Below are 22,145 nucleotides of genomic sequence, written 5' to 3'. Positions count from 1 at the left end.
GCTCCCCAATCCAGGCAACATCCTTGTAAATCTCCTCTGCACCCTTTCTATGGCTTCCACATCCTTCCTGTAGTGAGGTGACCAGAACTGAGCACAGTACTCCAAGTGGGGTCTGACCAGGGTCCTATATAGCTGCAACATTACCTCTCGGCTCCTAAATTCAGTTCCACGATTGATGAAGGCCAATACACCGCATGCCTTCTCAACCACAGAATCAACCTGCGCAGTTGCTTTGAGCGTGCTATGGACTTGGAACCCAAGATCCCTCTGATTCTCTGCGGTGCCAAGAGCCTTACCATTAACACTATATTCTGGCCTCATATTTGACCTACAAAAATGAACCACTTCACACTTATCTGGGTTGAACTCGATCTGCCACTTCTTGGTTCAGTTTTGCATCCTATCAATGTTTTGCTGACAGCCCTCCAAACTATCCACAACACCCCCAACCACTGTGTCATAAGCAAACTTACTAACCCATCCCTGCACTTACTCGTCCAGGTCATTATAAAAATCACAAAGTGTAAAGTTTCCAGAACAGATCTCTGAGGCACACTACTGGTCACCAACCTCCATGCAGAATATGACCCATCTACAACCACTCTGACTTCTGTGGGCAAGCCAGTTCTTGATTCACAAAGCAATACTTCCTTAGATCTCATGCCTCCTTACTTTCACAATAAGTCTTACATGGGGTTCCTTGCTGAAATCCATATACACTACATCTACTGCTCTTCCTTCATCAATGTGTCACATCCTCAAAAAATTCAATCAGGCTCATAAGGCATGACATGCCCTTGACAAAGCCATACTGACTGTTTCTATTCCTATTATACTTACCCAAATGTTCATAAATCCTGCCTCTCATGATCTTCTCCATTGACTTACCAACCACTGAAGTAAGATACACTGGTCTATAATTTCCTGGGCTATCTCTACTCCCTTTTTTGAATAAAGGAACAACATCCGCAACCCTCCCATCTTCTGGAACCTCTCCCATCCCCATTGATGATGCAAAGATCACCATCAGAGGCTCAGCAATCTCCTCCCTCACCTCCCACAGTAGCCTGGGGTACTTCTCATCCTTATCCAACTTGGAGCTTTCCAAAAGCTCCAGCACATCCTCTTTCTTAATATCTACATGCTCAAGCTTTTTAGTCCACCACAAGTCATCACTACAATCACCGAGATTCCTTTCCATAGTTCATACTAAAGTATTCATTTAGTACCTCTGTTACTTCCTCTGGTTCTATACACACTTTCCCATTGTCACACTTCATAGGTCCTATTATTTCACGTCTTATCTTCTTGCTCTTTACAACTTGTAGAATGCTTTGGGGTTTTCCTTAATCCTGTCTGCCAAGGCCTTCTCATGGCCTCTTCTGGCTCTCCTAATTTTCTTCTTGAGCTCCTTCCTGTCAGCCTTATAATCTTCTAGATCTCTAACATTACCTAGCTCTCCGAACCTTTCATAAGCTTTTCTTTTCTTCTTGACGAGCTTTTGTACCCTACCATAACTTCCCGATCTATTTGGAATGTACCTATGCAGAACTCCACACAAATATCCCCTGAACATTTGCCACATTTCTTCTGTATCCTTCCCTGAGAACATCTGTTTCCAACTTAAGCTTCCAATTTCCTGCCTGATAGCCTCATAATCCCCCTTATTCCAATTAAATGCTTTTCCAACTTGTGTGTTCCTATCTTTCTCCAATTCTATTGTAATGGAGATAGAATAACGATCACTATCTCCAAAATGCTCTCCCACTGAGAAATCTGACAGCTGACCAGGTTCATTTCACAAAACTAAATCAAGTACAGTCTCTCCTGTTGTAGGCTTATCTACATATTGTGTCAATAAACCTTCCTGAACACACCTAACGAACTCTACCCCATCTAGGGAGATGCTAACCGATATTTAGGAAATTAAAATCGTTCATCAGGACAACTCTGTTATTATTGCACCTTTCCAGGATCTGTTTCCCTATCTGCTCTTCAATATCCCTGTTACTACTGGGTGGACTATAAAAAAACACCCAGTAGAGTTATTGGTCCCTTCCTGTTTCTAACTTCCACCCACAGAGACTCCATAGACAATCCCTCCATGTCGTCCACCTTTTCTACAGCTGTGACACTATCTCTGATCAACAGTGCCACACCCCACCTCTTTTACCTCCCTCTCTGAAACATGTAAAACCCGTCACATGAAGTAACCATTCCTGTCCCTGAGCCATCCAAGTTTCTGTAATGGCCACCACATCATAGTTCCAAGTACTGATCAACACTCTAAGCTCATCTGCTTTGCTCACAATACTCCCTACGTTAAAAGACACATCTGAAATCGTCAGTCTGAGCGCGTCCCTTCTCTATCACCTACCTATCCTCCCTCACAAACTGTCTGCAAGCTTTCTCTATTTGTGAGCCAACCGCCTCTTCCCCAGTCTCTTCAGTTCGGTTCCCACCTCCCCCCCCCCCAACAATTCTAGTTTAAAATCTCCGCGGTAGCCTTAGCAAACCTCCCCGCCAGGATATTGGACCCCAGGGATTCAAGTACAATCCGTCCTTTCTGTACAGGTCACACCTGCCACAGAAGAAGTCCCAACGATCGAGAAATCTGAATCCCTGCCCCCTGCTCCAATCACTCAGCCATGCTTTTATCTTCCACCTCATTCTAATCCTCAACCTTTGTGGTCCTGCTTCTCAACTTCCTTCCTATTACGCTGTAGTCTGTTTTCAGGACCTCTTCCCTTTTCCTACCTATGTCATTGGCACAAATATGTACCAGGGCCTCTGGCTGTTCTCCTTCCCACTGCAGGATCTCGTGGATGCGATCTGAAACATCCCGGACCCTGGCACATGAGAGGCAAACTACCATCCAAGTTTCTTTACTGCGTCCACAGAATTGCCTGTCTGATCCCCTTACTATAGAGTCCCCCATCACTGCTGCCTTTCTCTTCCTTTCTCTATGCTTCTGAGCCTTAGGGCCGGACTCCGTTACTTCCCCCAGGTAGGCTATCCCCCTCCAACAGTACTCAAAGAGGAGTACTTATTGTTCTGGGGTACAGCCACAGGAGTACTCCCTGGTACCTGACTCTTCCCCTTCCCTCTCCTGACTGTTATCCACTTGTCTGTCTCCTGTAGGTCCGTTGTGACTACCCGCCTATAACTCTTTCTATCAACTCCTCGCTCTCCCTGACGAGACGAAGGTCATTGAGCTGCAACTCCAGTTCCCTAATGCTGTCCCTTAGGAGCTGCAGCTCGACACACTGGGTGCAGATATGGCCTCCGGGAGGCTGGGAGACTCCAGGACTTCCCACATCTGACACCGAGCACAGAACACCGGCCTCACACATATATTTCCTTTCTGCAATTAACACGGGTAAACCTACCTCGCCTCGTCCCGTTACCGCCTCAGCCCGTTGAGCCAAAGCCCTATTCACCTGCTGCCCTCTCACTCCGCTGCCGCTGGATATGGCAGTCTTCTTTTTAAACTTTTCCTGCCCTGCTGGTTGACATCACGCGCAGTAACCGAGCAGCTCCGTTGATCATCTCGTTAGTGGTGTCTTAGTGGTGTATGGCAGTTCATCATGTATGTTGTTTGAATTTCCAGCATCTGCAGATTTCCTCGTGTTTGTGCCGTGTTTATTTGGTTGGGTCCATTCTCAGGTTTTGACGCGAGATAGAGGAGGCCGCTGATAATTGGTGAGCGCTATGTTGCACGGAAGGGAGGATGGTAGGCTGATGAGGAGCGTGAAGTGTGTTCTCTGAGCATTGAATGGACACGTCCAACTCGGGCTGTGACGTCAGCCTTTCACTCCCGAATTACCTCCCACAACTTCCCTTTAGGTGCCGACGACTGATTTTTGAGGAGCGAACAAACTCTATCGGTATAATAGAAAATTGGAAGGATATTTGCATTCTAGAGACGGTCCTATGTGGCCATTTTGGAAGAGGAGTTGTGAGATGGAAGAGGCTTCTAGGCCTAGGAGTACCGACAGTTTTGTTAAGGTTACTGATGAAGAATTACGATCTTCTGAGTCATTTCACTGCACTAGTGCAACAACAGACAGAAAAATTTGTCTTTTCTTTATAAAACTAAGCAAGTTTATTTACACAACAAGTACACAAAGTACAAACAGTAAGTATTTGCAAGACAGTGAATAAATTCAAATTAAAATATGATTACTGCTGTCTATTACTGTTCATAAAGCAGTCAATTCCCGGGAGGGGGAAACTTCTCCTGGGCATCTCCCTCTGTACTTATTGTGACCGCATGCTTCCTCTTCATGGACAGCTTGGCACGAACTTATCCTCGGAAGAGGGGCAGGCAGTCGCTCCTGACAGAACCCTCGACTTTCCACCGCCAAGACCCGTAGACCCGTGAATGACCATCTTGGCATAGCCCAGGAACAAGCCCACCAGTAGATCCTTCTCGCGACCCGCCCCCTTCCGTATTGGGTGCCTGTATATAAGGAACACGAGGCTGAAGTGCAACCAGAACCTGACCAGCAGCTTCTTCGGATACTCAAAGACGGGCTCACATTCCATATAAACATGTTACACTGACTCCTCCCAGCCATAGAATTGACAAGTGGACGGTTGTCAGTGAACCCGCTTAAAGACCTATTGTACGGTAGTGTCCTATGCAACGCCTTCCACCCAGGTCTCCAATGTTCAGGGGAAAAGACCCCTGCTTGATGGGATTTCCACTGGGGAAATCACTCCACTACCAAATGCATTTCCTCTGTATTTTCTCGACACCCACCGTGATAGGATGGGACCAGTCACCCTCATAGACCCCCCACCCCCCAATGTCGCAGGAGCACCCTGTCTGGATGAGAATAGACCCTTAACAGTTCTCGATAAAAGCGAGGCAGTTCCCTCAAAGCAGCGCAGCTGATGCTGTCCCCTAGAAGCCACGTGCTCTCCCGCAGGCAGTGTACTTGGCGGAGAAGGTGTATCATCTGAGCACACGATCTTGAAGGGTGCTCTGCAAGGGTGATTGCAGGTACCTCTGCAAGTTCCCAATGCTGAGAGCCTCCAGCTGGGAGCGCACGCACACCAATGACTGACCGCCCTCCGCAATCGGCAGAGTCAAGACAGTAGCAGAGACCCAATCCCTCCTGTTACCCCAGAAGAAGTCCACCAGCCTCTTCTGGGTCCTGGAAACAAAAGCAGTGGACGGGACTAAAGTAGTCAGCAGGTATTATATCTTTACAATGAAAGCTGCTTATGGACTGGTGACCCAAGTTGTCCTTTTCCACTGCGTCTAGTCTGTGGCGAACAATTTACAAATATAGCAATGGCTCAAGCAAAATTGAAAAGGCACTTAACTACAATTCAGAGACATATGACACGTAAAAGTACTAATTATTTTAAACGACTATTGGATTCTCAAAACAAACAGACTAAAGTTTTTGAAAATAAAGTCACAGTCAGATACAAGATTCAGGTTATTTAGTAACTTTAAAACCAGGTCACCCGAGAATGTTTAGAAAACTGTGGGAAAACCTAGACAAAAAGTACACTAATCTGCTACATACAGAAATCCGGAGGCTTAGCAGAGGAAGAGTTCTCAACAAGATGTTTGAACTGCAAAGCGAATTCCATTCCTGTTTGGGCTTGAGAGTGAAGAAGGGTATCAGAAAGTCTCGAGTCTTATTGAAAACCACCTGGAAGAACTGCAGAACAAAATTGAACAGTATTTTTTTACCCTTTCAACACATGTTCGACTGGGTGAGGGATCCTTTCTTTGAATCATCTGCTCAGCCTGAGAAATTGACTTTGAGGGAAGCGAAAGAACTTTGTGAGCTGTACTCTGATCATACACTCAAGATGAGATTTACTGAAATGCCCCTGAACAAGCTCTGGAAGAAGAGTATCCTGTCGTACATAGGAAAGCAATGAATATTTTCCAGTAGTTTTCAAATTCTTACTTGTGTGAACAAGCTTTTCCTTGTTTAAGACGCATCAAGAGCAAGGACAGAAATCGTCATTTTAACTGAAGGCAAAATTCCTCTGTGTTCATCTCAAGTTCGACCCAGAATTCAGAAATTTATTGTATCGAATCGAATCAAATTGAATTGACTTTATTTCTTACATCTTTCACATACATGAAAAGTAAAAATCCTTATGTAACGTCTTCATCTAAATGTGCAATCATAGTAATGTTTAATAATTTAATCAAGGTCCAAGATGGCGGCGCGACGCAGCTTGCAGCGGCTACTCCGGAGCTGATTAGATGTTATTTGTGAAGTGGGGTGCCGTGCGCAATCATAATCGATTGAAAACGGTCGTGGAAGCATGGAGAAATATCGGGAAATTCCAGGAAGACCTTCTTCGTTGCTGCTGCTGCTATGAGGTCCGGGACTCTGCTGAGAAGAACAGGCCCCCAGTCTTCGGGGTCGCGTTGCCGATGGCCGTTGGAGGGGCCACCTTAATACGCTTGGCAGAGGATGGTGCAAGGAGAAGCTGTGTCGACGGACTCGGAGTCCTTTCGACGGACTCAGGTCGCTTTCGCGAGGCTGGTTTTGACGGAGCTTCCACTGTGTGCTACCGTGGAAGTCCATAGCGGGGGTATTCTCTTCTGCCGCCGGCGTGGGATGGCGAGGCTGTCGGGACCCTGGGAACTTGCGGAAACTTTGGTGATTTCTTCTGAACTTACAGTCCTTTAACATCTTGGACTATTTTTACTGTGCCCATAGTCTGTTTTCTTTTATCAATTATGCTATTGTTTGCACTGTTGTAACTATATGTTGTAATTATGTTGTTTTGTGCAGGTCTTGTAGCTTTAGTTTTTGGTCTTGTTTGTCTGGTGGATTTGGAGCTCCTTTCCGGGGAACGCTCTAGACGGTAGTGCGGTATGAGGGCGCAGGAGCCTCTCTGGACTCTGGATTGGCGATTGCCAAACGTTATGTAGATTTTTTGGTGTGGTCTGTTTTGTCATATGCTTTTATGATATCATTCTGGGGTAACGTTGTCTCATTTTTTAACTGCATTGCATTTGTGGTTTCTAAATGACATTAAACTGAATCTGAATCTGAATTTATAATAAATAGAACAGTCAATGTAATATAGAGTACACTCAAATCAGGGTGAGTTCATCAGTCTGATGGCCTGGTGGAAAAACCTGTCCTGGAGCCTGCTGGTCTGGGCTTTTATGTTGCAGTATCGCTTTGCAGATGGTAAAAGCTGGAATAGATTGTGGTTGTGATGGCTTAGGTGCCCAATGATCCTATGGCCCCTTTTTACACACCTGTCCTTGTAAATGTCATGAATCATGGGAAGTTCGCAACTGCAGATGCGCTGGGCTGTCCTAACCACTCTCTGCAGAATCCTATGGTTAAGGGAGGTACAGTTCCAATACCAGGTAGTGTTGCAGCCAGTCAGGATGGTCTAAATTGTGCCCCTATAGAAAGAGTTTGGGGGGGCCATCCAGTCTTCCTCAACCGTCTGAGTTGAAAGACGCGCTCTTGTGCCCTTTTCACCCCACAGCTGGTGTGTGAGACCACGTGAGATCCTCAGTGATGTGGATGCCGAGGAACTTGAAGCTGTTTACCCTCTCACCCCAGATCCATTAATGTCAATTAAGGTTAGCTCATCTCTATTTCTCCTGTAATCCACAGCCAACTCCTTTGTTTTTGCGACATTGAGGGAGAGGCTGTTATTCTGACAGCACTGTGTCAGAGAGATGACTTCTTCCCTGTAGGCCACCTCGTTATTGTTTGAGATAAATGCAGTGCAGCCCATCAGTGTAGTGTCGTCGGCATATTTAGTTTGCAGATTGGAGCTGTAGGTGGCGGAACTGTCATGGGTATACAGGGTGTAATGGAGGTGACTCAGTACGCAGCCTTGAGGGGCTCCTGTATTGAGAGTCAGGGGGTTGGAGGTGAGGGAGCCTCCTCTTACAACCTGCTGGCGATCTGACAAGAAGTACAAGATCCAGCTGCACAAGGCAGGGTCAAGGCCGAGGTCTCTGAGCTTCTTGTCAAGCCTGGATGGAACTATGGTGTTGAATGTTGAACTGTAGTCCAAGAACAATGTTCTCACATAAACATCCTTCTTCTCCAGATGTGTAAGGACGGTATGTACAGCAGTAGTTATTATTTGCCTTATGAGCTTTTAAAACTTATGAAAGAGAACGAAAGAGTAAATTCAAGAAATATAAGCTAAGCTTAAATACCTGTTTTGTTTTCAAGAAAAGTCAGCTAAAAATTCATTCTCTATTCCAAAGAGCATTCAGAATTATTTTTGGATTACAGTATTATATGTACAATCTACTGATTATGCTAATGTACTGTGAGCTCTAGATATTATAATTCTTATGCAGGAATTCCCTCAGACCTGAAACTTACTTCAAGGGTTCCTCCAGAACAAAAAGTTTGGGTAAGGCTGATAATGGATGCTGCAGTGGTGGAAGATGATTGTGAAGGAATACGAAGAAACGTTTGAAATAGGCCACAGTTTGATATTAATAAGAAACGGAAGATGGAACTGTAAGAATAATTAGCAGGAAGAGAGCCATTAAATGAATGGTTATTAATGGAGTATAACAGCACTCCAAACAGTAGTGGGCGTCTTCAGAAAATTGTCTTCCAGAAACTTACATTTCATTTTGCGCAAAAGGGCATTTAGTTCAAGATTATTGATACCTAATTTCTCCACAATAATTCACGAATGAACATTAAGGATTTTTTTTCAGTTTAAATAAAAGCCTATCTAAATGGCACGAAAGCTGCCTAAACATTTTTCGTTATGGCTCAGCGAATAGCGATCAAACTGCAAAGCATAAAACACTGTCTAAGGTATTTTAAGAACGTAAGATCATAACGCCATAAAACAATTCATCGGAATTAAGCCATTCGGCCAATTTATTATTCTTCTCAGCCACATTCTCCGTATCATATTCAGATATTCAGAGGGACTGAGTTGTAGACTAAAAACAACGACATTATTCTGTTAAATACCTTAGTGAGCAATCAGATTTACATTTTCATGTAGAAGATCAACACTGGAACTTTCCTCGAGTTAGGTAATAACAGGTTTCTAATGGACAGGTGAGCGGAGAACCAAAATGCTGCGCTGGAAAGAATATATAATCTCTATACTGAGACCAGTTATCGGAAAACATGCATTGCAACCAAAACACACACACAAATAGCTGTTATTTGGAGATAACTTATAATTTTCACGGCAGTATTATGGCAACAATATTGAAGTCATCATCTCTGCATTTTCCTCTCAGAATCCCACGCATAAAGCCTGTTTGCCACAGTGGTTTGCTACTTTTTAATCGTCAACGGTCTGTAAATAAGAATAAAAATGTCTGATCAGAGTCAATAGAGGGTAAAACTTGCTATTTTGCTACTGCATATGAGTTAATTAAATAATCAGTATTTAAGAGAGGGAAACCATGGAATGTACTTTCTGAAGTTGTGAGAAGTATTTGGACTGGATGGTATCCATAGATAAGTTATTAGGTCCAATGCACATCTCTGTTGGTCTATTAACATACTGTTTTAGCCTCTCCCTGCTTCGACCTGACGTTCCTACCTGTTCTAAGACCACTATAATCCCGTACCAAAGCAAAACGTGATAACGTCCCTCAAGGACTACCGCTTATTGGCTCTGACATCTACCTTCACGAAGTGCGCGGTCATTGCATCCATTAACTGCAGGCTCTAAGGCATTCTGGGCTCACTGCAATTCGCCTGCCGCCGAAACAGGACTATAACGGATGCCAGTATCCTGGCACTGCATTCGTCTCCAGAACATCTGAATAGTAAAGTCACATACGTCAGCTTTAGTTTATTGCCGGCATCTCCACCTTCAAGAGTATAATTCCAAGCAAATTGATCATCAAACTCAGGACCCTGCGTACTAATGCTACGGGATATTTGACTTCCTAACGAACAGACTGCAATCAGTAAGAAGAGGCAGCATCAACTCCGCCACGATTGTTCTAAACACTCATGCTCCACGAGGTTACATCCCCAGCCCTTTAATTTACTCTCTACACACTCGCGTTTGCCTGACAGGGTTTTATCTAGACGATCCACCACCGTAATAGGTAGTCTCTCAAATAACGTTGAGTCAAAATACAGTAAGGAGAAAGAGTGCCATGATAACAACCTTTCCTTCAATGTCAGCAAAACAAAAGAGCTGTTCATTGATTTCATGAAGAGGTCAATACACATTCTCCTGTCTACATCAATGTGTTGAGGTTGTGAGGGTTAAGAGCTTCAAGTTCACCTCTCCTGGCTCAAACACATTAATGTCACGGCCAGAAAGGCTCGCACACTCCTCTGCTTCCTCAGGAAGCTAAAGAAATTTGTCATGACCCCCAACCCCACTCACCCAACCCCAACCAATTTCACTGAGCACCACAGAAGACATCCTATCATGATGAACTGTAAGAAGCTGCGGAGAGTCGTGGACGCAGCCCAGTCCATCGCGGACATGAGCCCCCCTCCCCCATGTGGAGAACGTTGTAAATTTCATTGCCTCATTAAAGCAGCCAGCATAGTCAAAGACTCCACCCACGCAAATATTCTCTCTTCTCTATTTTTCCACTGGGAAGAAGGTTCAAAAACCTGACGGCATACACCGCCAGGTTCAAGGGCAGCTTCGGTCCCATTGTTATGAGTACTGTAATTAATGGTTCTCCAGCACGATAAAATGCATTTCTGATCGTACAATCTATCTCGTTATGATATTGTACCGAATTGTTTATCCACACTGTATTTTCTCAGTACCGGTTGCATTTTATTCTGCATTTTGTTATTGCTTTATCTTGCACTACCCCAATGCACTGTGTAATAACTTGATCTCTATGTCTGCAATGCAGTCTTTTCCCTGCATGTGATAATAATGAATCATGTCCAATTCAAATTGGAATTCATCGAGCTCGACTTAATTGGGTATATTTCTACGGAGAAAACTATGCTGGAAAGAGTTCTGATAGCTATTGGAATCACTTGACATGTTTGGTTTTGTGGGAAGTACAAAATCAGAGCCACAGGCAGTATTCTCCTTTGTGGATTATGGAGAAATGTATTTATCCAAAGAGTGATAGGAACGGGAAAATACTGGGAACATATGAGGGGGACATAATAAAAGTATCCGAGGGAAACACAAATAAATTTTACAAGGATGTTACCGGGACTTGAGAAACTGAGTTACAGTGAAAGGTTGAATAGGTTGGGACTTTGTTCCCTGGAGCGTGGAGATTTGATAGAGGTATATAAAATTATGATGGGTATATATAGAATGAATGCAAACAGGCTTTTTCCACTGAGGCTAGGGGAAAAAAACAGAGGGCATGGGTTAAGGGTGAAGGGGGAAAAGTTTAAAGGGAATATTGTGGGGGGCTTCTTTGCACAGAGAGTGGTGGGAGTGTGACTACGGCGCACTAATTTAAACATAATTAACTGCCTGTTAACACGGGTGACCACGGCTTAACATAATTGCAATCTAATCTAAAGTGACCGAACTTCATGCAAAATATGACCCGAAATAAACGAAGAAGTAAACAATTCGATATATGTTGCCCGCTTGTGTTTATGTAAGTTTACGTTGTTCACATTTCGACAACACTGATGCAAAAGGTTGCACCAAATCGATTCTTCCAGCTCTGGTGTGTTCACTGTGTCCGGAGTAGAAACATACCCGACATCGACCTGCCTAACACCACTGTAAGCAACTCTGCTGACTACTCTGAAGAATGAATATTTCAAAATGCAAACTTGTAGCCGGATGGCCGGAAGTTCGCTCTCCCGTTTATTTTCCAGAAGCCCGTCGAGTCTGTACTACTGGATATCTTACTTAAGTAGCATTAGAAGACAAAACCTGGCATAATTGACTGTTGTAGCATTTTCTCCGACGAACTTACCCAAGAGAAACAGCTATTTCTTCGGCAGATATCTGGAAACTAAGATTGGAAATTTACGCCACTATGTTATCTTTTTGAGAGTGAGGCAATAATTTAAATTCCTGATTCAGCAACAATTATCTGACCATATCCACGGCAAGAATTCGCTGTCATTTCAAACTCTGCATGGAAACTTCAAATGTACGCTCAGAGATCTCGTTGGAGCGAATGGCACAATAGTGAGTCGCCGTAAAGAATTTGGTACTGAATCTGTCAGTTTGTTTTTTATTCAGCACGCATGAGGTAGCTATGGCTAAATATATAAAATAATTACAACCAATGCATTTCAATCGGACTTGAATGGATCCAGGTTCTATCCCCACGTCATGTGCAATGCTTTGAAATTTCTCTTTACTTCCACGAGATGAATTCAGCTTTTGTTATCGAATATCGAATTGTTTACTTCTTCGTTTATTTCGGGTCATATTTTGCATGAAGTTCGGTCACCAGTGGAGTGCCTCAGGGATCTGTTCTAGGACCTTTACTCTTCGTGATATTTATAAATGACCTGCATGAGGAAGTGGAGGGATGGGTTGGTAAGATTCCCGATGACACAAAGGTTGGAGGTATTGTGGATAGTGTAGAGGGCTGTCAAAGGTTACAGCGGGACATTGATCGGATGCAAAACTGGGCTGAGAAGTGGCAGATGAAGTTCAACCCAGATAAATGTGAAGTGGTTCATTTCGGTGGGTCAAATATGATGGCAGAATATAGTATTAATGGTAAGACTCTTGGTAGTGTGAAGGATCAGAGGAATCTTGGGGTCCGACTGATGCTCAAAGCAGCTGCGCAGGTTGACTCTGTGGTTAAGAAGGCGTACGGTGTATTGGCCTGCATCAATCATGGAATTGGGGTGTATTGGCCTGCATCAATCGTGGAATTGGACTTAGGAGCCAAGAGGCAATGTTGCAGCTATATAGGACCCTGGTCAGACCCTACTTAGAGTACTGTGCTCAGTTCTGGTCGCCTCACTACAGGAAGGATGTGGAAGCCATAGAAAGGGTGCAGAGAAGATTTACAAGGATGTTGCCTGGATTGGGGAGCATGTCTTATGAGAATATGCCTTTTCTCCTTGGAGCGACGACCTGATAGAGGCGTATAAGGTGATAAGAGGCATTGATTATGTGGATAGTCAGAGGCTCTTTTCCAGGGCTGGAATGGTTACCACAAGAGGACACAGGTTTGAGGTGCTGGAGAGTAGGTACAAAGGAGATGTCAGTGTAAGCCTTTTCCTCAGAGAGTGGTGAGTGCGTGGAATGGGCTGCTGGCAACTGTGGTGGAGGCAGATACAATAGGGTCTTTTAAGAGACTTTTGGATAGGTACATGGAGCTTAGAGAAATTGAAGGCTATATGTAAGCCTAGTAATTTCTAAGGTAGGGGCATGTTCGGCATAACTTTGTGGGCCGAAGGGCCTGTATTGTGCTGCAGGTTTTCTATGTTTCTATTTTTCTAAAAAAAGCAACTTTTGAAACTTCTCGGAAAATGACGTAAGATGTTATGCATTAGCTAAGACAAATGTCAATTTAGAATGATTGAGCAATCTAAACAAATCATATATTTCATAACCTGATATTATTCTTCCTGTGGAATCATCTGGTGACGATCAGTGGAGTACTACTGTTGATTGAAAATCGTAAATAAGTTGTCTACTCTGCCTCCAAAGATTTGATGTTTTTATACCATAAGACCATAAGAAATAACTTTTTTTTGCCAATGTTTAAATAAATCTAATGGTACTAGAGGCAGTGGAATCAGATATATGATTCATTACAAATTCGGACAACCTATACTACATACTGCACTTTCGGAGCACAGATGATGAACGTAAACAGCCACTAGAGTTCAATCTGTATTCAAACAAAATTGTGCATTTAGCTAAAAGGATACTTTACCTCGACAGCTGATGAACCTGAACGGGATTCTGGTAATGACCATTAGAAGAAAGAGTGTCAGTGCAAACCCTGTGGATCCAAAAACCTTTAAATAAAAATTAGTCGAGGTCCAGGCGTCTCGATCTGCAAGGATGGTATAAAATTCACACTTGAAATTGTCAACAAATCTCTTACTAGACTTAGTAACTATTTGAATTTGATGAAAATACATTCATCACCGTTTAACTATGTAAAAAAGGGGAAGGACGATAAACCATACAATTCCGTATAGTGGAAAACAGCTAAAATAGTTTAATGTCATTGAAATTTACCAATTAATATTTATCAGTTACCTCTGATTGTACTAGGGAAGTAATCCCATGTATTAGAAGTCAAAGATTCCCTATTCTCGAATTAATGAATTTATAGACTGCTGATTAATACCGGCTTGACAAAAAAAAATCTTACCTGGATTGAAATTAGGAACCAAATAAATTGCCATGGCTGGAATTTTCAGAGTTACGTGAGATGCCAGACATGTGTAAACGCTACCGCTCTGAGCAAGCTGTGCGTCATGAAGAGTACTAGAAGCTTCATACATGCCGGCGTTGTTGAGCCTTTGAGTAGTATTTATTCCATTCGAAATGGTTTTGTTATTTTTATACCAAACAATAGTCACTCCTGCCGGGTAAAATGGAGCCATATTACAGAAGAGAGTTGATGGCTGTCCTCTATTTCTAAGAATTTGCAGAGGAGTTGGTGAAGCTGATGAAAAATTAAGCATAATTATAAGTTTATATTAAAATTGGATTTTACAACAACACCTCGAACTCAAGCAGCTTTTCCATTTAAACCTGCAGCATTAACCAGTTAGGAATGAAATGGCCATGGTACATTTTAACTAGTGAAAATTACAGTTCATGGAATTGCAAACAAAGGGTCGCTACCGAATATCTGTCTAATTAAATCGAATATCTTATCTTTACAATTTACAAAAGTTGCCAAATTTTTATGTAAATCTCAGCTGAATGTTAGTAATGAACGTACTTCTCTCATGTTTTCAAGCGCACTTTGGATCTTAACAATTATTCGTGTTTTCCCAAACAATTCCCGTATCTTCTGACCCCCGAATAGAACATATGCTGATTATTTCCGAAACCACAGTATGTAAAAAATATCTCCTCTCTACAAGAATAGGATATGGGTTTTCAGGACTAGCGTGACAAGTTAATGAAGATGCGTTCACACCTGCGGATCGCAGAAACAAAATATATAATCAACTTCCATCCACGGGAATTGTTTGAAATATTTCAAGAATCTAGATTGTTAGGGGAAAAATCATTTCCCGGAATAGCTCCGGCTGCGAGAGCCTTTCTTAGTTGGTTGGAAGAATGGAAATTTCACGTGAAGGACACACCGAATTGATGATACTCATATTGGAGCAAATCAGATGAGATCTCCATAAGTCGGATTGCCATCTGGGGTTAACCTAAGCTGTGTATTGGTGACTAGAAGGGCAGCTAGCATCAGACACAGATCTGTCAGTATGAGCCAGGAGTGCTTTGGCCAAAGCACAGATGCAGCACTCTTCTTTCCCAAGTGTTGAGCTCTCAGCCAGATTTAGCGGTTTGAACATATGCAAGAGTAAATCTTTAGTGCATACTCAAGAATTGTTGCAAATTCTCGGGTGGCGTCGAAGTCAGGAGATGCCTATGTAATATTCTACGCCTGCCTCCTTTAGTGCATTTGAAATAAACAAAAACATGGCATTTGCCATGGTGCCATAGGCAATACTGTAATTCTGAGTCAAATAGCAACATTCGAGCTTTGAAGATCATCTCATAGCCCCGTATACGCCTTGCTGAATCTATGTTGCCTCTGCTGTTTCCAAATTCACAGAAATGTGTACCTTTCAATAGCTGCTAAGTGTTGCCAAGCACAAACACCAACGAAACGCATTATGTTTCTGCAAATCGCATCGAGATTTGGCATACTCTTCATGGAAAATCATTTTGGAGAAATGCTTGGGCACATATTCCTTCAACATTTTGAATATCGAAACAACTTAATAATCGGCATTAATAAGTAATAGAAAAAGGCTAAGGAATTGCAGGAATTGCATTTCCCCTAATCTGTCATGTAAAGCACTCTTCTGTATGCTTACGAGAAAAAAAAAGTTAAACATAAAAACACTCAAACATGTTAATAACCAAGGAATTCAATCTCTAAGTGTTTTTGATATCAATTTATGGAAAAGAGGACTTTGTTTCCTGATATAAATATTACAGCATTTGGATTGTCTCATGCAACTGAGTAATCAAGCAACTGAGATCGCAAATGATCTGAGCTTTATCTGAATCTTACCACTGACAATAAGCTGTGATCCACTCCCATTTGCCACATCTACTCCTCTGAATTTGATTCCGCAGTGGTAGACTCCAGAGTCGGCGATACTGATATTCAGGAGCTGGAGTGAGCCCTTTTCTTCCCCACTGTCAATATGTTTCCTGCTATCTGGTTGAATGAGATTTACTTCGCCAAGTTTCCACCAGTAAATGTTGACATTTGATGTGTCTTCAGAGCTGGAAATTGTGCAGCTGAAAATGGCATTTTCACCAACGGTTAAGCTGGTACGTTGAGGGGTTTGGATTACTTGAAATACTTCGTCCGCAGTAACTATTGAAAACGAACATGAATTATTATTACAAAACACAAAGTAAGATTTAGAATGAGAAATAGAGATACAGAATGAAATATTAAACGAACTGAGGGAAACTGTGGTGAAAATAATCCCCACGAGTTGGTTACCACCGAGCGCTGCGAAGAAATACATTTCAATGATCGATACAGCTATCTTGAAGGCAACAAACATGAAATGTAATCACTGGGCAACGTCAGTGATGCGAACTGCGAGGCAAGGACATACGCCATTACCTGTCCGTCATTTGTGCCATCCAATGAGCTTACAGAATGGAATATAGATGTGAGAAGTGCAGCCTCATCCCAGTTCCGAACGTTATATCAAGTTAACTATAGCCATTTCCTTACGTTAGTAAATTTTGATCCACACAGGCATTAGGATAGGATACTTGATGGCATCAGTCAAACCGAGGTAGATATCACCGGCCTTTGAATTAATGACAGAAAGGTATTGATATCCAAAACTCATATATCCCTATTTTAATTAGATGAATTACTTTATTTCATAAGTAAGAATGCGGCAGAGTTCAGAAATAGGAAGAAACAACGATTAGTGGTAGAAAACAATCAGTTTGTTTAAGAAAAAGACGATTTCGGCTTCTTAAACTTAAACCATCCTGCAGATCATTGGATAACATTCTAATAGCTTTAGAGGGAAAAAGGCCAAACGTTGGAACAGAACTATAAATCATATGATGGAGCTGAAAACATTTATAGAATGGGAATTACGGAAGAAAAAAAAATCAAATACCTGATCATCTGCAAGTGAGTCCTGGTCGTTAGATCCCTCAAGAGTAAAAATTGACAGTGAAATAGCATTTGACGGAAAATGGATTTGTAAATTACGTATGGTTAATCTGATGATTGAAGATTAGCTTTATTTGTCATGTGTATGTCAAAACATACAGTGATTTGTGTTGTTTACGTCAAATCAATTCAACGAAGATTATACTAGGCAAATGTCGCCAAGCTTCCGGTGCCAATATGGCATGTCCACAACCTACTAACCCTAACAGTACCTCTTTGGGTTGTGAAGAAAACAGAAGTACTCGGGGGAAACCAACCTGGTAATGGGGAGAACGTTCAAACTCCTTAAAGTCAGCAGCGGATTTAAACCCTGCTGAAGGGTTTCGACCCGAAACGACGACTATATTCTTTACCATAGATGCTATCTGGCCGGCTGAGTTCCTCCAACATTTTGTGTGTGTTGCTTGGATTTCCAGCATCTGTAGATTTTCTCTTTCTTGTGATCACTGATCGTACTGCTTTCCAAGGACATTAAATCAAGAGTGATATGGAACCAACCTATAATATGGCACTCATTAGCTATTTTTACTTACTTATTGGAATGACGTTATTCACGTCAGGTTCATCACGTTTTTCAGGAAAACAGCATGTTTATACTGCTGACGATTATGTTCAAAACAATATTCTTATTCATAGTAAATAAATTGCAGGAATGAAAATAATTACTCATTGAACAAAGTATCTGAATGGTTTAAATTCATAAATAATCACAAGAGAACTAACAGAGTGGAACACCAATAGCCCCTCCCTCCTGCTCCAAGTAGTACAATAACCAGATTTTTCATGCATCTCCATTATCTCAGATGTATTGCCTCCAAGACACTTTTAGGTCAATATCAAATGAGTTGAAGAAGACCCACCTGCTGCTTTGCAGTTGTGAAGGAACAACTGATACAACAAAAAAAGATGTCACCCTCATTCTGAGAACAGAATAGGAAATGTGATTTGCACAAAAGAGTGATTGATTCCTAAAGCTGTCATTGGTACTGGGCTGAATGTAAAACATTCATGTCATTTGGCATCAAATGTAGATTGAACAGAAATGCCAGTTTCTAGATTATTCAAACCTAATGGAAGGAACAGTCCTTCAGATAATCTCAGATTGCTGCACCAAAACGTGAAGCCTGATGTTCTTTTTCTGAACACTTAAATTACAACCAATTTTGCAGACAGTACAATTCTTGACCCTCGTGTTTCCTAAATTAAGGAGATCTGCACTACTGAGTGTACAAGTAGATAGGCATATTGAGATCAGGGAGAGGTACGTTGATATTCTATGTCATGTTGCAGTTACACAGAAGAAGGCGGAAAAGTATTGAAGTCTTTAATACCCATTACATTGAGCGAGGCAAGGTAAAATATTGCTGTAGTTTTGAGAGCAATGCTAATATAATCATTAGCTAGGGTAAGATTTCAGAATACTTGAGAAAACTAGTGATGTTTCTCTGTTTAAGAAGGACAACCGGGGTAATTCAAGAAATCTTACACATATCGTAGGTATGGAGATCATTTGAGAAGATTCATGGAGACAAAAAATAAACATAGTTTGTTTTTCCAGAGAGCATGGATTTCTGCGGGGATGGTCCTATCTCTTAGATTTTTGAAAAGTGAATAAGAAGGTCAGTCAACATTGGACAGTGAACATTATCTACATAGAATGAGTACAACACTTGACAATATCCCTTACGGTAACCAGGTATCAAATATTAAGTCACCTGGAATATACCGTGAGTTGTTATGTTGAATAAAAAGTTGCCGTGGTCATAAACAACAGAAAGTTGTGTAGAAGAGAATTTTGTTTACTGTAAGTCTGTGACCGGTGGAACTCTGCAAAGATATGTTTTTGGGATTCACCGACGTTATTTAGATGCAAGCGTGGATGATCTGAGTAGTAAATATGAGGATGACAGAGAAATTGCGGAGAAATGGACATTGAAGAATGTTGTCAAAGTACACTGCGACAACTAGACCAAATGGATATTTAGGTGGAGAAAGTGAAAATGGAATTTAATCCGGACAACTGTGAGCTGCTGCATCTTGGGAAATCAAATACACAAAGAATATATAAAAAGATGCTACAATCCTTGGAGTATATTGCTACATAAAAGCATGCTGGGGTGAAGTTTGGAGCTTCCTGGAAGGAGTAACACAAAAGGATATTATAGTAAAGTAGGTGCAATACTTATTTGTCTTCATAGGTCATGGCATTGAATATAAAAGTTTGCAGGTCATATGACAGCATTCCAAAATGTTAGATCACTTTTGGATTATTATTTTTTTTTTTTTAATAATTTTTTATTGCATTTTTAAATGATTACAAAGTATGAAAAAACAATGTATATAACCCATACCCCCTCCCCTTAACCCCTCCCCCCTAACTGCCCCTTAGAAAAAAAAGAAAGAAAGAAAGAAAGAAAGAAAGAAAGAATGCCTGGTGGTTGGAAGATCTCCACATGCTCTATGGTTGTATTCCATTAGAAAAAATTACTTATAATTTAAGAGATAAATATGAAACATTTTTGAAAATTTGGAGCCCTTATTTACAAAAGACAGGATTAAATATATAGATGCTTTTAAGATGAAACAATTGGTTATTAGGGGAAAGAAATAAATATATATATTAAAATTATTACGAACTTTTGGATTATTATGTGCAGTTCTGCTTGCTGCATTGCATGAAGAATGTGACGGTTTTGGAGAGGGTAAAGAGAAAGATTACTAGATATTGCCTGTATCAGAGAGTATGATTTAAAAGGGGAAGCTGGACAGGCTTAAAATGTTTTCACTGAAACTTTGGAGGCTGAGTATCATCCTAATAGAAGTATATACAATTATATGCTCACAGCATGGAAATATTAAGTACTAAAAGGCATAGGTTTTATGTGACAGGCGAGAAGTTTAGAGATGTGCGGATTAAGAGTATTTTTAAAGAAACGGTTTTGGTTCTTGATACGTTCTCCCAGAAGGAGGTGATAGAAACAGATAAGATGACAACATTTTAAAAGTATTTATTCTACATATGCATATGAATGGAGGGGAAATGTGAACGTCTGCAGTCGTCAAAATTGGTGGTTGGCATTATTACTATGTCTGCTTGGTCGGGCCGTACCTGCTTATCAATGCTTATCAGTCTGTATTTGGAAGTTCCACGGGATCTTAGCTCTGTTAATCACCACTACCTTCTCCGCTGTTCCCATTTGGAGTTCAGAGTGTCAAATCCATACACAGTGAGGATGTATATATATATATATATATATATACACACACACACTCACTCACTCACTCACTCACACAGTGAGTAAAAGATGACCTGATTTACAAAAGGCATAAAGTTAAAGATGACACATTTCTTTAATATTTTATGCAAGATTACTTGTTTTATTTCCATCTTTTACAGTTTCAAAATAACAAAAAAAGGAAAAGGGCCCAAAGCAAAATTTTGGGCACCCTACATGGTCAGTAATTAGTAACACCCCGTCTGGCAAGTATCACAGCTTGTAAGCACTTTCTGTAGCCAGCTAAGAGTCTCTCAGTTCTTGTTTGGGGGATTTTCGCTCATTCTTCCTTGCAAAAGGCTTCTAGTTCTGTGAGATTCTTGAGCCTTCTTGCATGCACTGCTCTTTTGAGGTCTAACCACAGATTTTCAATGAGGTTTAGATCGGAGGACTGTCAGGGCCATGACAAAACCTTCAGTTTGCGACTCTTGTGGTAGTCCATTGTGGATTTTGACATGTGTTTAGGATAATTATCCGGTTGCAGAAGCCATCCTCTTTTCATCTTCAGCTTTTTTAGAGACAGTGTGATGTTCACTTCCAGAATTTGCTGGTATTTAATTGAATTCATTCTTCCCTCTACCAGTGAAATGTTCCCTGTGTCACTGACTGCAACACAAGCCCAAAGCATGATCGATCCACCCCCGTGCTTAAGAGTTGGAGAGGTGTTCTTTTCATGAAATTCTGCACCTATTTTTCTCCAAACATACCTTTGCTTAGTACGGCCAAGAAGTTCTATGTTAACTTCATCACTCCATAGGACTTGTTTCCAAATGCATCAGGCTTGTTTAGATGTTCCTTTGCAAACTTATGACGCTAAAGTTTGTGGTGAGGACACAGGAAAAGTTTTCTTCTGATGACTCTTCCATGAAGGTCATATTTGTGCAGGTGTCACTGCACAGTAGAACAGTGCACCATCACTCCAGAGTCTGCTAAATCTTCCTGAAGGTCTTTTGCAGTCAAACGGGGGCTTTGACTGCCCTTCTAGCAATCCTACGGGCAGTTCTGTCAGAAAGTTCCTGTTAACTGCCATTTCTTAACTACATTATGAAGTTAGGAAACGGCTATCTGAAAATGCTTTGCTATCTTCTTATAGCCTTCCCCTTCATTGTGGGCATCATTTATTTTAATTTTCAGAGTGCTATGCAGCTGCTTAGAGGAGCCCATGACTGCTGATTGGTGGGCAAGGTTTGAGGAGTCGGGGCATTTATAAAGCTTTGCAATTTGCATCACCTGTCCTTTCCTAACGATGACTGTGAACAAGCCATAGCCCTAAAAATCTAATTAAGGTCTGACACCTTGGTAAAAGTTATCTGAGACCTCAAATCTCTTGGGGTGCCAAAACCTTTGCATGGTGCTCCTTTCCTTTTTTTTCACTCTAAAATTGAATAAAACAAAAATAATACACTAACCTTGCTTAAAATGTTGAAAAGAATCTTTTATCTTTAACTTTATGACTTTTGGAGATCAGCTCATCTTCTACTCACTTAACTATTCTTAGTAACAAAAATTTTGACCAGGGGTGCCCAAACTTTTGCATGTCACTGTATATATAGACATAGTTT

General features: G+C 41.5%; 1 protein-coding gene across 2 annotated transcripts; it reads right to left on the bottom strand.

The window, feature by feature from the left end:
- Nucleotides 1-4,208: 4,208 nt before the first annotated feature.
- Nucleotides 4,209-16,639, bottom strand: LOC132407142 (tapasin-related protein). 2 transcript variants are annotated; one of them, XM_059993443.1, is made up of 5 exons: nt 16,568-16,639; nt 16,166-16,477; nt 14,270-14,566; nt 13,823-13,945; nt 4,209-9,303 (listed from the first exon to the last, which is right to left on the bottom strand). In XM_059993443.1, the coding sequence occupies exons 1-5, from the start codon at nt 16,632-16,634 to the stop codon at nt 9,296-9,298; spliced, it is 807 nt and encodes a 268-aa protein (XP_059849426.1). In that variant the 5' UTR covers nt 16,635-16,639; the 3' UTR covers nt 4,209-9,295. The 2 variants fall into 2 exon arrangements, with proteins under 2 accessions (XP_059849426.1, XP_059849427.1); XM_059993444.1 differs by having other exon boundaries at nt 14,270-14,482.
- Nucleotides 16,640-22,145: the final 5,506 nt, after the last annotated feature.

This window comes from Hypanus sabinus, chromosome 17, assembly GCF_030144855.1.
Source record: "Hypanus sabinus isolate sHypSab1 chromosome 17, sHypSab1.hap1, whole genome shotgun sequence".
In the NCBI taxonomy this organism is placed as follows: domain Eukaryota; kingdom Metazoa; phylum Chordata; class Chondrichthyes; order Myliobatiformes; family Dasyatidae; genus Hypanus; species Hypanus sabinus.
Note: the sequence above shows the minus strand (reverse complement) of the source record. Positions and strands in the feature narration are given on the sequence as shown.

Coding starts and splice junctions, on each gene's coding strand:
- LOC132407142 (XM_059993443.1), bottom strand. CDS start 16,634: ATGTATTTCTTCGCAGCGCTCGGTGGTAACCAACTCGTGGGGATTATT. Junction 14,567..16,165: donor ATCACAGCTTATTGTCAGTG/GTAAGATTCAGA, acceptor ATTTTTCATCAG/CTTCACCAACTCCTCTGCAA. Junction 13,946..14,269: donor GGTTCCTAATTTCAATCCAG/GTAAGATTTTTT, acceptor CCATCCTTGCAG/ATCGAGACGCCTGGACCTCG.